The sequence below is a fragment of the Hemitrygon akajei genome, chromosome 6 (genome assembly GCF_048418815.1).
Source record: "Hemitrygon akajei chromosome 6, sHemAka1.3, whole genome shotgun sequence".
Lineage (NCBI taxonomy): Eukaryota > Metazoa > Chordata > Chondrichthyes > Myliobatiformes > Dasyatidae > Hemitrygon > Hemitrygon akajei.
In genome coordinates this window covers 22,063,665-22,080,147 of record NC_133129.1, presented here as the reverse complement: position 1 = coordinate 22,080,147, position 16,483 = coordinate 22,063,665, and the positions used below count along the sequence as shown (strand labels likewise).

At 52.2% G+C, this 16,483-nt stretch overlaps 1 protein-coding gene across 1 annotated transcript in view; it reads right to left on the bottom strand.

Moving 5' to 3' along the window:
- The window catches only part of LOC140728903 (complement component C6-like), a 58,072-nt gene extending 44,587 nt beyond the window's left edge, over positions 1 to 13,485 (bottom strand). The window contains exons 1-3 of the mRNA XM_073047988.1: positions 13,355 to 13,485; positions 2,583 to 2,767; positions 1,658 to 1,817 (exon numbers count right to left, since the gene is read on the bottom strand). Of these exons, the coding sequence (XP_072904089.1) occupies positions 1,658 to 1,817; positions 2,583 to 2,728 (306 nt within the window). The 5' untranslated portion in view covers positions 2,729 to 2,767; positions 13,355 to 13,485. The remainder of the gene's footprint in view (positions 1 to 1,657; positions 1,818 to 2,582; positions 2,768 to 13,354) is intronic.
- Between the last annotated feature and the right edge of the window lie 2,998 nt (positions 13,486 to 16,483).

Sequence of the window (16,483 nt, the reverse complement as noted above, 5' to 3'; positions counted from 1 at the left end):
ACAGGAGCAGGGAGGTTCTACTGAAGTCATACAAGGCCTTGGTGAGACCGCACCTAGAATATTATGTGCAGTTTTGGTCCCCTAATCTGAGGAAAGACATTCTTGCCATAGAGGGAGTACAAAGAAGGTTCACCAGATTGATTCCTGGGATGGCAGGACTTTCATATGAAGAAAGACTGGATCGACTAGGCTTATACTCACTGGAATTTAGAAGATTGAGGGGGGATCTTATTGAAACGTATAAAATTCTAAAGGGATTGGACAGGCTAGATGCAGGAAGATTGTTCCCGATGTTGGGGAAGTCCAGAATGAGGGGTCACAGTTTAAGGATAAAGGGGAAACCTTTTAGGACCGAGATGAGGAAAAACTTCTTCACACAGAGAGTGGTGAATCTGTGGAATTCTTTGCCACAGGAAACAGTTGAGGCCAGTTTATTGGCTATATTTAAGAGGGAGTTAGCTATGGCCCTTGTGGCTAAAGGGATCAGGGGGTATGGAGAGAAAGCAGGTACAGAGTTCTGAGTTGAATGATCAGCCATGATCATACTGAATGGCGGTGCAGGCTCAAAGGGCCGAATGGCCTACTCCTGCACTTATTTTCTATGTTTCTATGTTTCTAACAAAAACTATTTGAGAACATAGTCCCTTGTTCATTTGGGACACTATTTCTGTTAACTGGGGCAGGAGGATGTTGTCAAAGAGTTTCTAACTAGCGTCAGTGGCATGAACTTGTGTGGCTGTTCGACGTGACACTGTACTCAGAGCAAACGGTTTGTAAGTAGTATCACTTGTGTGTTTGTGTTCAAAAAGTAGCGATTCTTGGCACTCATAGTTGGAGAGAAATAAGCAATAAGACAATTCGGAACTGTTTTGCTTGGGGATGCCAGGAAGTGAAAACGAAACAATTTCACTACTTCAACAAATTAGGGGGTTTGAAGAATTTGAAAGTATTGACAATCATCTTGAATTTTACAATGAAACTGAAGATTTGGAGGATGCAATTGTCCATTATCTGACTTGGTGTCTGCTGATTTTGTTAATTTACAGTCAATCAAAAGAACACAGCAGGACACACTGGATGCTTTCCTCCGTCATTAGCAACTAATACACAGTTTTATAGTAATTTTATTGGTGGTTTTCTAACTTGTTCTGTATTTCAGTTAAATACATCACTAGTTACTCAGTTATACTAGCTTGTGTTTTTATACCTCTTCAACTATTTCCAGAAACTTTGCCTAATTGGCCACGTCCAAAACTACAGCATTCCGTTTATTGATCTGTTTGTCTGTATTTACACAGTCTTCTTTTTCACACTGGTTGTCTGTCTGTCTGTCTTTGTGTGCAGCTTTACATTGATTCCATCGCATTTCCCTGTTCTACTGTGAATGCCCCACAAGAAAATGAACCTTGGGGATGCATATGGTGACTTTGATATAAATTTACAATGAACGTGGAACTTTGAGTTTGAGATTGCAAAGGTGGTCTGGGTTCGGGATTGAGTCAGGGTCTGGGATTATGTCAGGAATCATGGTCTGGGATCAGGTCAGAGGTCAGGGTTTGGGACTGTGTCAGAGGTGAGGGGTTGGAGACAGGTGGAAGGTCAGGGGTGGGGTCAGCATGAGACGGAGTTCAGGGCTGGAGTGGGTATGCACTGTTACCTGTTTCCGGGCACAGGGATCACAGGATGACCAGGATGACCAGTCTCCGATGGTACAGGAGGTGCTACAGCCGGCCAAGTTACAGGCGGTGCTCTCCTCCCCAGGGGAGCACAGATTTTCACAGTTGAACTTGCTGAAGTACTCATCCCTGTTGAACTGCCTGTGGCGGGAACAGGGCAGCCTGTGAGGGCAGAATCCTCCTCACCCTCGTCCCCCTCCTCCCCGCCTCCCCTCTTCATCATCATCCTCCTCCTCCATCCCCTCTTCTCCCCTCCCATCTGCTCCTCCACTCTTCCCCCTCTTCCTTCTCCACCTACTCCTCCCCTCAACTTCCCCCTCCTCCTTTCCACTTCCCCTCTCCTCCTCCCCACGTCTTCTCCACCTCCCCTCCTCCTCTAACCCTCTTCTGCACCCTCCTCCTCTTCCCCTCCACCTCCCCTTCTTCTCCTTCTCGCTACCTCCCCCTTCTCAATTACCGTCACCCTCCTCCTCCAGCCCATCACCCACACCTTCAACCTCTATTTCTTCCTCCTCTTCCTCGCACTCCTCTCCCTCCTCCCGTCCTCTCCCCTCCCATGTCCTCCAACCTCTCCTGCTCCCCTTCCTCTTCCACCACCCTTCACCCTCCCTATCCTCCTTTTCCTCTTCTTCCCTCCTCCTCCACCCCTCACCCTCACCTCCTCCTCCTCTCCCTCCCTCATGTTCCCTCCTCACTCTTCTTCCTTCCTTCTCTCTTCCCCTCCTTAAATTCTCTCCCTCTTCTTCCCTCCTTGCTCCTGCTCAACTCCTATGCCCTTCCTCAGCCTCACCTGCCCCTCATCTGGTCACCATTCCCCTCTCCCTCCTCTCCTCCCTACATTCCTTTACCCCTCTGTACTTCCTTTTCCCTCCTGCCTCTCTGACGGTCCCTGGGCCAGACTCTGACCTGCGCCGTGTGCTCAGTCCGCCCCCACAGGTCACAGAGCAGACCGTCCACTGGCTCCAGGGGTAGTGATCGCAGTAACAGGCCAGGGCACCACCCACAAACAGGCCCAGCAGTACCAGAGTGAGGGGCGTGCGCCCCATTCCCATCGCACAGGGCTAGCAGGATATTGATGGGCTGAACTCAGTCTGAAACACACCCACAACAGCAGCACCATGATAAACAGGAGCTCCTCAGCCCAGAAACTTCCCACTCAACATACACTCCCTCCAAACTTACCACATCCCTCACCCTCATCCACTCCCTCACCATCAACCCCTCCCTCACCCTCATCCCCTCCATCACCATCAACCCCTCCCTCACCATCAACCCCCTCACCCTCATCCCCTCCATCACCATCAACCCCTCCCTCACCCTCATCCCCTCCATCACCATCACATCCCTCACCCTCATCCCCTACATCACCATCAACCTCTCCCTCACCCTCATCCCCTCCATCACCATCAACCCCTCCCTCACCCTCATCCCCTCCATCACCATCACATCCCTCACCCTCATCCCCTCCATCACCATCACATCCCTCACCCTCATCCCCATCACCATCAACCCATCCCTCACCCTCATTCCCTATTTTCAACCTCATCCTCTCTTCCTTTCACCCTCAAATCCTCCTTCACCTTCAACTACCTCACCCTCCCCTCACCTCATCCCCTCTCTTCACACTCAAATACTCCCACACCCTCAATCCTACCCTCACCCTCTTCCCCTCCCTCACCCTCATTCTCTCTCTTCACCCTTAACTCCTCCCTCACACTCAACCATTCCCTCACTTTCATTCCTTCCTTCACCCTCATACTAAACCTCAACCTCATCCCTGCCTCACCCTCAAACCCAATCTCTCCACATTCCCTTCCTTCACACTCAAATCCTCCCTCACCCTCATCCCCTCCCCTCCCTTTACCCTCATCCTTACTCTCATACTGTCCCCACAACCTCAAACCTTCTCTCACACCCTCAACTTCCTCACCACCGGCCCTCCTCTCACACTCATCCCCTCTCCTCACCCTCACTGCCTCCCCTCACCCTCACCGCCCCCCCTGTCCCCACACACGCCAGAATGGGAATCAGGCTGATTATGGGTGATGGATGATGTGTGATGTGTTGCTTTGTTGTCCCATACACAGTAAGACATGAGAAACTACATGCAGCCTGGATCAGAGAGTGTTAGCAACGACAGATTGGATCACTAGAGTTGTTTTCTCTGGAGCGGCAGAGGCTGAGGAAGATCTGATAGAGCTTTATAAGATCATGAGTGGCTAGACAGTGTAGACCGACAGGATGTTTTTCCCCAGTGTGGACATGCCCTGGTGCTCGTGAACCAGATCTCCAGCCCCGATGCCTTGTGGGCAGCAGGAGAGGCAAAGCCTACGGGAGTAAACCCAGATAGCATATCCAGAGCGGAGCCCTGAGGGGCTGGACATCACTGAACATCCTTCCAGCAGCTCCAGCAGCTAGCTGGTGCCAAACATATTGCTTCATAAGCTTTCCTTTAGATGACACTGGTGAGGGTGAGAGGGGCATCTCCAAACCTTCCACCCAGGCTTGTGGTGATCGTCACCATCACCCGTTGTCCTTTGAGACAGACGGATGCCAACCACCACTGGGTACGGTATACACACAGTCTGATGCAGATGGACCACAAGAGCATCAGAAATTCACAAAGTTGCTTCTCTACTTCTTCTTTCTGCTATGATTCTGCTGCTGAGCTGTCTGCAATCGGAGCCGGTGACTTACGTTTCCCTCTCACTTGATGCGACTGCTAGAAGGTGTCTGCATTTGACAGGACTCTCGCCCACCTGCTCCTGGAGGATGGTGTTCGACACTTGCGTCTTGGGCAATCTTCAGTTGATGGGATAAGGTTTAATCTAACGTTGCATTTAAAATCTGGGAAGATATTGCACTCAATAATTTCACCTGGAGGAAATCTGTTCAAGAAGAAGCGACGCTACATGGAAACGACCTGCACCGTGTCAGAGAGAATGTGGCAGCTGTGAGAGGAGACAGTGAACAACCGAAACACCCACACTGACCACAGTGACCACAGACCCAAACACTGACCACTGTCACACTGACCCAAGCACTGACCACAGTCACCACTGACCCAAACACTGACCACCGTCACACTGACCCAAACACTGACCACAGTCACACTGACCCAAACACTGACCACAGTGACCACTGACCCAAACACTGACCACAGTGACCACTGACCCAAGCACTGACCACAGTCACCACTGACCCAAACACTGACCACTGTCACACTGACCCAAGCACTGACCACAGTCACCACTGACCCAAACACTGACCACAGTCACACTGACCCAAACACTGACCACTGTCACACTGACCCAAACACTGACCAGAGTGACCACTGACCCAAACACTGACCACCGTCACACTAACCCAAACACTGACCACAGTGACCACTGACCCAAACACTGACCACAGTCACACTGACCCAAACACTGACCACTGTCACACTGACCCAAACACTGACCAGAGTGACCACTGACCCAAACACTGACCACCGTCACACTAACCCAAACACTGACCACAGTGACCACTGACCCAAACACTGACCACAGTGACCACTGACAAAAACACTGACCACAGTCACACTGACCCAAACACTGACCACTGTCACACTGACCCAAGCACTGACCACAGTCACCACTGACCCAAACACTGACCACAGTCACACTGACCCAAACACTGACCAGAGTGACCACTGACCCAAACACTGACCACCGTCACACTAACCCAAACACTGACCACAGTGACCACTGACCCAAACACTGACCACAGTCACACTGACCCAAACACTGACCACAGTGACCACTGACCCAAGCACTGTCCACAGTCACCACTGACCCAAACACTGACCACAGTGACCACTGACCCAAACACTGACCAGAGTGACACTGACCCAAACACTGACCACAGTGACCACTGACCCAAACACTGACCACAGTCACACTGACCCAAACACTGACCACAGTGACCACTGACCCAAACACTGACCACCATCACACTGACCCAAACACTGACCAGTGACCACTGACCCAAACACTGACCACCGTCACACTGACCCAAACACTGACCAGAGTGACCACTGACCCAAACACTGACCACAGTCACACTGACCCAAACACTGACCACAGTGACCACTGACCCAAACACTGACCACAGTCACACTGACCCAAACACTGACCACAGTGACCACTGACCCAAACACTGACCACCGTCACACTGACCCAAACACTGACCACAGTCACACTGACCCAAACACTGACCAGAGTGACCACTGACCCAAACACTGACCAGAGTGACCACTGACCCAAACACTGACCACAGTCACACTGACCCAAACACTGACCAGAGTGACCACTGACCCAAACACTGACCACAGTGACCACTGACCCAAACACTGACCACCATCACACTGACCCAAACACTGACCACAGTGACCACTGACCCAAACACTGACCACCGTCACACTGACCCAAACACTGACCAGAGTGACCACTGACCCAAACACTGACCACAGTCACACTGACCCAAACACTGACCACAGTGACCACTGACCCAAACACTGACCACAGTCACACTGACCCAAACACTGACCAGAGTGACCACTGACCCAAACACTGACCAGAGTGACACTGACCCAAACACTGACCACAGTCACCACTGACCCAAACACTGACCAGAGTGACACTGACCCAAACACTGACCACAGTGACCACTGACCCAAACACTGACCACAGTCACACTGACCCAAACACTGACCACAGTGACCACTGACCCAAACACTGACCACTGTCACACTGACCCAAACACTGACCACAGTGACCACTGACCCAAACACTGACCACAGTCACACTGACCCAAACACTGACCACAGTGACCACTGACCCAAACACTGACCACCGTCACACTGACCCAAATACTGACCAGAGTGACCACTGACCCAAACACTGACCAGAGTGACCACTGACCCAAACACTGACCACTGTCACACTGACCCAAACACTGACCAGAGTGACACTGACCCAAACACTGACCACAGTCACCACTGACCCAAACACTGACCAGAGTGACACTGACCCAAACACTGACCACAGTGACCACTGACCCAAACACTGACCACAGTCACACTGACCCAAACACTGACCACAGTGACCACTGACCACAGTCACACTGACCCAAACACTGACCACAGTGACCACTGACCCAAACACTGACCACCGTCACACTGACCCAAACACTGACCAGAGTGACCACTGACCCAAACACTGACCACAGTCACACTGACCCAAACACTGACCACAGTGACCACTGACCACAGTCACACTGACCCAAACACTGACCAGAGTGACCACTGACCCAAACACTGACCAGAGTGACACTGACCCAAACACTGACCACAGTCACCACTGACCCAAACACTGACCACAGTCACACTGACCCAAACACTGACCACAGTGACCACTGACCCAAACACTGACCACAGTCACACTGACCCAAACACTGACCACAGTGACCACTGACCCAAACACTGACCACCGTCACACTGACCCAAACACTGACCAAAGTGACCACTGACCCAAACACTGACCACAGTCACACTGACCCAAACACTGACCACAGTGACCACTGACCCAAACACTGACCACAGTCACACTGACCCAAACACTGACCAGAGTGACCACTGACCACCGTCACACTGACCCAAACACTGACCACAGTCACACTGACCCAAACACTGACCACAGTGACCACTGACCCAAACACTGACCACCGTCACACTGACCCAAACACTGACCACAGTGACCACTGACCCAAACACTGACCACAGTGACCACTGACCCAAACACTGACCAGAGTGACCACTGACCCAAACACTGACCACTGTCACACTGACCCAAACACTGACCAGAGTGACACTGACCCAAACACTGACCACAGTCACCACTGACCCAAACACTGACCAGAGTGACACTGACCCAAACACTGACCACAGTGACCACTGACCCAAACACTGACCACAGTCACACTGACCCAAACACTGACCACAGTGACCACTGACCCAAACACTGACCACAGTCACACTGACCCAAACACTGACCACAGTGACCACTGACCCAAACACTGACCACCGTCACACTGACCCAAACACTGACCAGAGTGACCACTGACCCAAACACTGACCACAGTCACACTGACCCAAACACTGACCACAGTGACCACTGACCACAGTCACACTGACCCAAACACTGACCAGAGTGACCACTGACCCAAACACTGACCAGAGTGACACTGACCCAAACACTGACCACAGTCACCACTGACCCAAACACTGACCACAGTCACACTGACCCAAACACTGACCACAGTGACCACTGACCCAAACACTGACCACAGTCACACTGACCCAAACACTGACCACAGTGACCACTGACCCAAACACTGACCACCGTCACACTGACCCAAACACTGACCAAAGTGACCACTGACCCAAACACTGACCACAGTCACACTGACCCAAACACTGACCACAGTGACCACTGACCCAAACACTGACCACAGTCACACTGACCCAAACACTGACCAGAGTGACCACTGACCCAAACACTGACCACCGTCACACTGACCCAAACACTGACCACAGTGACACTGACCCAAACACTGACCACAGTCACACTGACCCAAACACTGACCACAGTGACCACTGACCCAAACACTGACCACCGTCACACTGACCCAAACACTGACCAGAGTGACCACTGACCCAAACACTGACCACCGTCACACTGACCCAAACACTGACCACAGTGACCACTGACCCAAACACTGACCACCGTCACACTGACCCAAACACTGACCACAGTGACCACTGACCCAAACACTGACCACAGTCACACTGACCCAAACACTGACCACAGTGACCACTGACCCAAACACTGACCACCATCACACTGACCCAAACACTGACCACAGTGACCACTGACCCAAACACTGACCACCGTCACACTGACCCAAACACTGACCAGAGTGACCACTGACCCAAACACTGACCACAGTCACACTGACCCAAACACTGACCAGAGTGACCACTGACCCAAACACTGACCACAGTCACACTGACCCAAACACTGACCACTGTCACACTGACCCAAACACTGACCAGAGTGACCACTGACCCAAACTCTGACCACAGTCACCACTGACCCAAACACTGACCAGAGTGACACTGACCCAAACACTGACCACAGTCACCACTGACCCAAACACTGACCACAGTCACACTGACCCAAACACTGACCACAGTGACCACTGACCCAAACACTGACCACCATCACACTGACCCAAACACTGACCACAGTGACCACTGACCCAAACACTGACCACCGTCACACTGACCCAAACACTGACCACAGTGACCACTGACCCAAACACTGACCACAGTCACACTGACCCAAACACTGACCACCATCACACTGACCCAAACACTGACCACAGTGACCACTGACCCAAACACTGACCACAGTCACACTGACCCAAACACTGACCAGAGTGACACTGACCCAAACACTGACCAGAGTGACCACTGACCCAAACACTGACCAGAGTGACACTGACCCAAACACTGACCAGAGTGACCACTGACCCAAACACTGACCACAGTCACACTGACCCAAACACTGACCACAGTGACCACTGACCCAAACACTGACCACAGTCACACTGACCCAAACACTGACCAGAGTGACCACTGACCCAAACACTGACCACAGTCACACTGACCCAAACACTGACCAGAGTGACCACTGACCCAAACACTGACCACCATCACACTGACCCAAACACTGACCACAGTGACCACTGACCCAAACACTGACCACAGTGACCACTGACCCAAACACTGACCACAGTCACACTGACCCAAACACTGACCAGAGTGACACTGACCCAAACACTGACCACAGTGACCACTGACCCAAACACTGACCACAGTGACCACTGACCCAAACACTGACCACAGTCACACTGACCCAAACACTGACCACCGTCACACTGACCCAAACACTGACCAGAGTGACCACTGACCCAAACACTGACCACCGTCACACTGACCCAAACACTGACCAGAGTGACACTGACCCAAACACTGACCAGAGTGACCACTGACCCAAACACTGACCAGAGTGACACTGACCCAAACACTGACCACAGTGACCACTGACCCAAACACTGACCACAGTCACACTGACCACCATCACACTGACCCAAACACTGACCAGAGTGACCACTGACCCAAACACTGACCACCGTCACACTAACCCAAACACTGACCACAGTGACCACTGACCCAAACACTGACCAGAGTGACACTGACCCAAACACTGACCACAGTCACCACTGACCCAAACACTGACCACAGTCACACTGACCCAAACACTGACCACAGTCACACTAACCCAAACACTGACCACAGTGACCACTGACCCAAACACTGACCACAGTCACCACTGACCCAAACACTGACCACAGTGACCACTGACCCAAACACTGACCACAGTCACACTGACCCAAACACTGACCAGAGTGACCACTGACCCAAACACTGACCACAGTCACCACTGACCCAAACACTGACCACAGTGACCACTGACCACAGTCACACTGACCCAAACACTGACCAGAGTGACCACTGACCCAAACACTGACCACAGTCACCACTGACCCAAACACTGACCACAGTCACACTGACCCAAACACTGACCAGAGTGACACTGACCCAAACACTGACCACAGTCACCACTGACCCAAACACTGACCAGAGTGACCACTGACCCAAACACTGACCCTCGTCACCACTAACTCTTGCCCACACTGCACCAGAATACATGGGTGATGGTTCAGCCTTTACAGCTACCTGAGGACTGAGCAATTGATAATCCCAAGTCAAGTCCAGTCACTTTTATTGTCATTTCGACCACAACTGCTGATACAGTACACAGTAAAAATGAGACAACGTTTTTCAGGACCATGGTGTTACATTACACAGTACAAAACACTAGACTGAATTACGTAATAACAACACAGAAAAAACTACACTAGACTACCGACCTACACAGGACTGCATAAAGTGCACAAAACAGTGCAAGCATTACAATAAATAATAAACAAGACAATAGACACAGTAGAGGGAAGTAAGTTTGTGTCAGTCCAGGCTCTGGGTATTGAGGAGTTTGATAGCTTGGGGGAAGAAACTGTTACATAGTCTGGTCGTGAGAGCCCGAATGCTTCGGAGCCTTTTCCCAGACGGCAGGAGGGAGAAGAGTTTGTATGAGGGGTGCCATGGGGTCCTTCATAATGCTGTTTGCTTTGCAGATGCAGCTGCTCAGGATGCTCTCAATACAACCCCTGTAGAATGTGATGAGGATGGGGGGGTGGGAGATGGACTTTCCTCAGCCTTCGCAGAAAGTAGAGACGCTGCTGGGCTTTCTTTGCTATGGAGCTGGTGTTGAGGGACCAGGTGAGATTCTCCGCTAGGTGAACACCAAGAAATTTGATGCTCTTAATGATCTCTACCGAGGAGCCATCGATGTTCAGCGGGGAATGGTCGCTCTGTGCCCTCCTGAAGTCAACAACCATCTCTTTTGTTTTGTTCACATTAAGAGACAGGTTGTTGGCTCTGCACCAGTCCGTTAGCCACTGCACCTCCTCTCTGTAAACTGACTCGTCGTTCTTGCTGATGAGACCCACCACGATGGTGTCATCGGCGAACTTGATGATATGGTTCGAGCTGTGTGTTGCAGCACAGTCGTGGGTCAGCAAAGTGAACAGCAGTGGACTGAGCACACAGCCCTGGGGGGCCCCCATGCTCATTATGATGGTGTTGGAGATGTTGCTCCCGATCCGGACTGACTGAGGTCTCCCAGTCAGGAAGTCTAGGATCCAGTTGCAGAGGGAGGTGTTCAGGCCCAGTAGGCTCAGCTTTCCAATCAGTTTCTGAGGGATGATTGTGTTGAATGCTGAACTGAAGTCTATGAACAGCATCCGAACGTATGTGTCTTTTTTGTCCAGGTGGGTTAGGGCCAGGTGGAGGGTGGTGGCAATGGTGTCATCTGTTGAGCGGTTGGGACAGTACGCAAACTGCAGGGGGTCCAGTGAGGGGGGCAGCAGGGTCTTGATATGCCTCATGACGAGCCCCTCGAAACACTTCATGGTGATGGGTGTGAGTGCAATGGGAAGGTAGTCATTGAGGCAGGACCTGAGGAGAATATCACACTCATCTCGAGTTATTTCATGAATACTACTGCTACCATTACCACTAGACTCAGGAAGCTCCACCACGGGCACAAACCTCCTCACCATTGCCTCAAGGTGGCCTCATCATTAAGGACTCCCATCGCCCAGGACATGCACCCTTCTCCTCGCTACCATCAGGGAGGAGGCACAGGAGCCAAAAGTGTGAGGGCTTATTCTGGAGTTAGGTTATATAGCAAATATTAATTTCAGAAACCAATCTTTGGACCTGAACATGGATTGTATATTAAGTTTATCTGCAGCCCTGGTCAATAGTTTCCTGGAGCTGTGGACAGCAGTTAATTGCAAACGAGACAATGCTGACTAACAGTCACCCCGTGGGTACGAAGAAGGTGGTGTGAAAATTACCTCTAATTCAAAGGAAGCATTGCAGATATATTGTAACTACAGAATTTCCCATTTCCCTCGGGATCAATAAAGTATGTCTGTCTGTCTGTCTGAATTGACCTGCTTTTACCTTTGATCTGTAGCATCTAAAGTGTCATGTAATATTGGGTCAAGTGGGCCTCTTCCTCCAAGGGCGTCTCATTTTATTGAATAAAACTCTCCCACTAGCTTCAGTATCTCTCCGGGGATTGTTCACGTTACAACAGGAGACACAGACTCAACATTTCAGGAACAGCTTCCTCTCGACAGCCATCAGAGTGCTGAACGGTCCGTGAACCCATGTGCACTTTTCTTACTCTCTTCTTGCACTATTTGATCTAATTTTGTTTTGTTTAAATTGTAATTTACAGTTTTAATTATCACGTGTTTCACTGTACTGTTGCCGCTAAACCACCAATTTCACGACGTATGCCGGTGGTATTGAACCTACGTGGAGCAGGGTACAGGCAGGGTAACGTTCCAGCTCTCTGAAGCCCTGCTTAGACTACACGAGTACTGTGCTGAAGAACAACCACAGCCTGTCCAGTCTCTCGTTATAACTCAAGGCCTCCAGTCCCACTGACATCCTCGTGAATCGTCTAGCCCTCTTCTCACTCCCACCATCAGCGAGGCAGTGCGTTCGACGTTCGGGCACAGCTCCTCCTCTCCGCCATCAGATTTCTGAACGGCCCATGATCATTACCTCGTTACCTCACTCTTGTACACTGTATTTACTCTAATTTATAGTCATCTTTATGTTCGGCATTGAGCCACCACCACCAAAACAAATAACTTCACACGTCAGTGAGATCAAACCCGATTCTGATTCCCGAGCTATCTACTATGGAATTGCAAGCACATCAACCAAAATGTAATGAGAAAGAGTGAGGAGAGAGATATGTGCACCTTTTTTCCAGAACTTTCTGGAAGGCGTTTGAGTTTGTGTAGAATAAGGTGAGAGCGAGGTATTATCAGAGGCGGAAGGAATTTGCTTTGACGGAGATGGTACTCACCCCGGTGTCCACAGCCCAGCCTGAATCCCGTCTAGCTGGACGCTCCCCTGTTTATCCCCCTGCCTCCGTTGCTTTATCGGATCACAGATTTATTTTCCTCTAAATACGGCTGGCGATGGGGCAGAAAGAAAAACAAAACAGGATAGGCAGGGACAGGAAGGTGATAGGAGCCCACGGAGAGGTACTGCAGTGAGGGAGCTTCCCACCACGGGAAGGGGGAGTACCAAGGGAGCTTCCCACCATGGGAAGGGGAGGTACTGCAGTGAGGGAGCTTCCCACCACGGGAAGGGGGAGGTACCAAGGGAGCTTCCCACCACGGGAAGGGGGAGTACCAAGGGAGCTTCCCACCACGGGAAGGGGGGGTACCAAGGGAGCTTCCCACCATGGGAAGGGGAGGTACCAAGGGAGCTTCCCACCATGAGAAGGGGAGGTACTGCAGTGAGGGAGCTTCCCACCATGGGAAGGGGAGGTACCAAGGGAGCTTCCCACCATGAGAAGGGGAGGTACTGCAGTGAGGGAGCTTCCCACCATGGGAAGGGGAGGTACCAAGGGAGCTTCCCACCATGGGAAGGGGAGTTACCAAGGGAGCTTCCCACCATGGGAAGGGGGGGTACTGCAGTGAGGGAGCTTCCCACCATGGGAAGGGGAGGTACCAAGGGAGCTTCCCACCATGGGAAGGGGAGGTACCAAGGGAGCTTCCCACCATGAGAAGGGGAGGTACCAAGGGAGCTTCCCACCATGGGAAGGGGAGGTACTGCAGTGAGGGAGCTTCCCACCATGGGAAGGGGGGGTACCAAGGGAGCTTCCCACCATGGGAAGGGGGGGTACCAAGGGAGCTTCCCACCATGAGAAGGGGAGGTACTGCAGTGAGGGAGCTTCCCACCATGGGAAGGGGAGGTACCAAGGGAGCTTCCCACCATGAGAGGGGTGGTACTGAGTGATGCACCATCAATAACTCTCTCTGAGACTTGAAGTCGAGATATCGGCTCTTATTGACCAGAAGAAAGAACAAGCAGTAGTTGACCACCATACTACATCCTGGAGAATGAGGCCGGGCTCAGGCCTCAGTCACCTTTATACCGGGGTCTGTGGGAGGAGCCGCAGGAGCAGTCAGCAGGGGGCGTGTCCAGACAGGTATATGTAGTTCACCACACTGAGGGAGCTTTCCACCATGGGAGGGGTGGTACTGAGGGAGCACCAGGAGAGGTACTGCAGCGAAGGAGCATCCCAGAATGGGAGGGGTGGTTCTGAGGGAGTGCCTCACTGGGGGAAAGAAGGGCAGTAATACGGGAGGGGGTGGACGTGGATAAGAGAATGGTGGTGTGGTTTGGAGTGAAGGTGACAGGAGGGAAGTGAGGAAGATGAACAAGAGAGGGGAGATGGAGAGATGGAATGGGGATGAGGAGGTGAGGGGGAGATAGGGTGAGGAGGAAGGTGAGGGAGAAATGGGGAGGGATGAGGAGGAAGATGAGGGGGAGATGGGGTGAGGAGGGAGAGGGAGAGATGGGGAGGGGATGAGGGGGAGGGAGAGGGGTGATGGGGAGGGAATGAGGGGGTGATGGGGAGGGGATGAGGAGGAGATGGGGTGAGGATGAGGAGGAGGGAGAGGGGAGATGTGGAGGGGATGAGGAGGAGGGAGGGGGTGATTGGATGAGGGGGAGATGGGTTGGGGTTGAGGGAGAGGGGGTGATGGGGAGGGGATGAGGGGGTGATGGGGAGGGGATGAAGAGGAGATGGGGAGGGGATGAGGGGGAGATGGGGAGGGGATGAGGGGGAGATGGGGAGGGGATGAGGGGGAGATGGGGGATGAGGGGTTGATGGGGAGGGGATGAGGAGGAGATGGGGAGGGGATGAGGAGGATGGGGAGGGGGTGAGGAGGATGGGGAGGGGGTGAGGAGGAGATGGGGAGGGGATGAGGAGGAGATGGGGAGGGGATGAGGGGGTGATGGGGAGGGAGAGGGGGTGATGGGAAGGGGATGAGGAGGAGATGGGGAGGGGATGAGGAGAAGGGAGGGGGTGAGATGGGGAGGGGATAAGGGGGAGTTGTGTGGAGGAGGGAGATGGAGATGGAGGGAAGGGGAGGTATGATACGGTGGGTGTTTGATGGGGGAGGGCCTGGCTGGCCGTGGTTTCATAGACAGACTATTGGGAAGTGGGTGGGACAGTCCAGGAGCAGAAACACTGAGGATATGAGACTGGCTGGACATTCCTGGACTAAGGAGGTGCCAACAGCCACAAGGACTGTCCCCTGGGACAGGCTGAGGAACTGAATGGGAACAGTTTGTGTTTATGGGGAAAAAGTGTTTACAGGGATCGAGCACCAATGTCATCTGGGCTCCAAAAGATATGGAGTGCTCCCAGCTGTTACTCCTGTCCCCTGAGGTCAGTCTGGAGCTGGTGCTGGGAAGGGGTGTATTACTTCCAGTAAATGGGACGGTGGGGGAGGGAATGTTGGCTGTGTTACAGCTGAAATGGACAGCAGAGACGCAGGGGAGCAGAGAGACAGGATCACTGATGGTCCGTGACTTTCCTAACAGCCTCTGGACTCTAAAACCAAATGGGAGTCTTTTCCAAAACACAGCAGCTGGGGTCAGTGAACAGACAGCCCACAGCCTGAGCAGATTAGCCAACAGCAAGGTCTTGTTTATGAACCTTAAGATTTAAGATTTAAAAGGTTAGCTTTACTTGTCACAAAACATACAGAGGAATATGTCTCTCAGGTCAATGACCAACTGAGTCCAGGATGTGCTGGGGCAGCCCACGAGGGTCACCACATGTTCTGGCACTGACATATCGTATCCACAATGTCCAGCAGAGCAGCTCCAGCAACAGCAAAACAAACCCCTGTCCCAGTCCCCCACTCACTCACCAGCAGTGGGCCTTTAATCCTTGGCCCCAGTCTCTCAGACTCACAGATATTGGGCCCCCAGCCTCCAGTCCCTGGCCTGGACCTGGAGACTTGACTTTCTGGCCTCTACCTCCAGCCTTGTTGATTTCTGTCTTCAACTGCGGGCTTTCTAACTCCAGACATGCTGCCTCTGAATCTTGACCTTCGGCTTTTCCCTCCAGGCTTTGTCTGCCTCTGGGCATCAACCCAGCACTTGCTGGTCATGGGTGTGACCTTTGGGC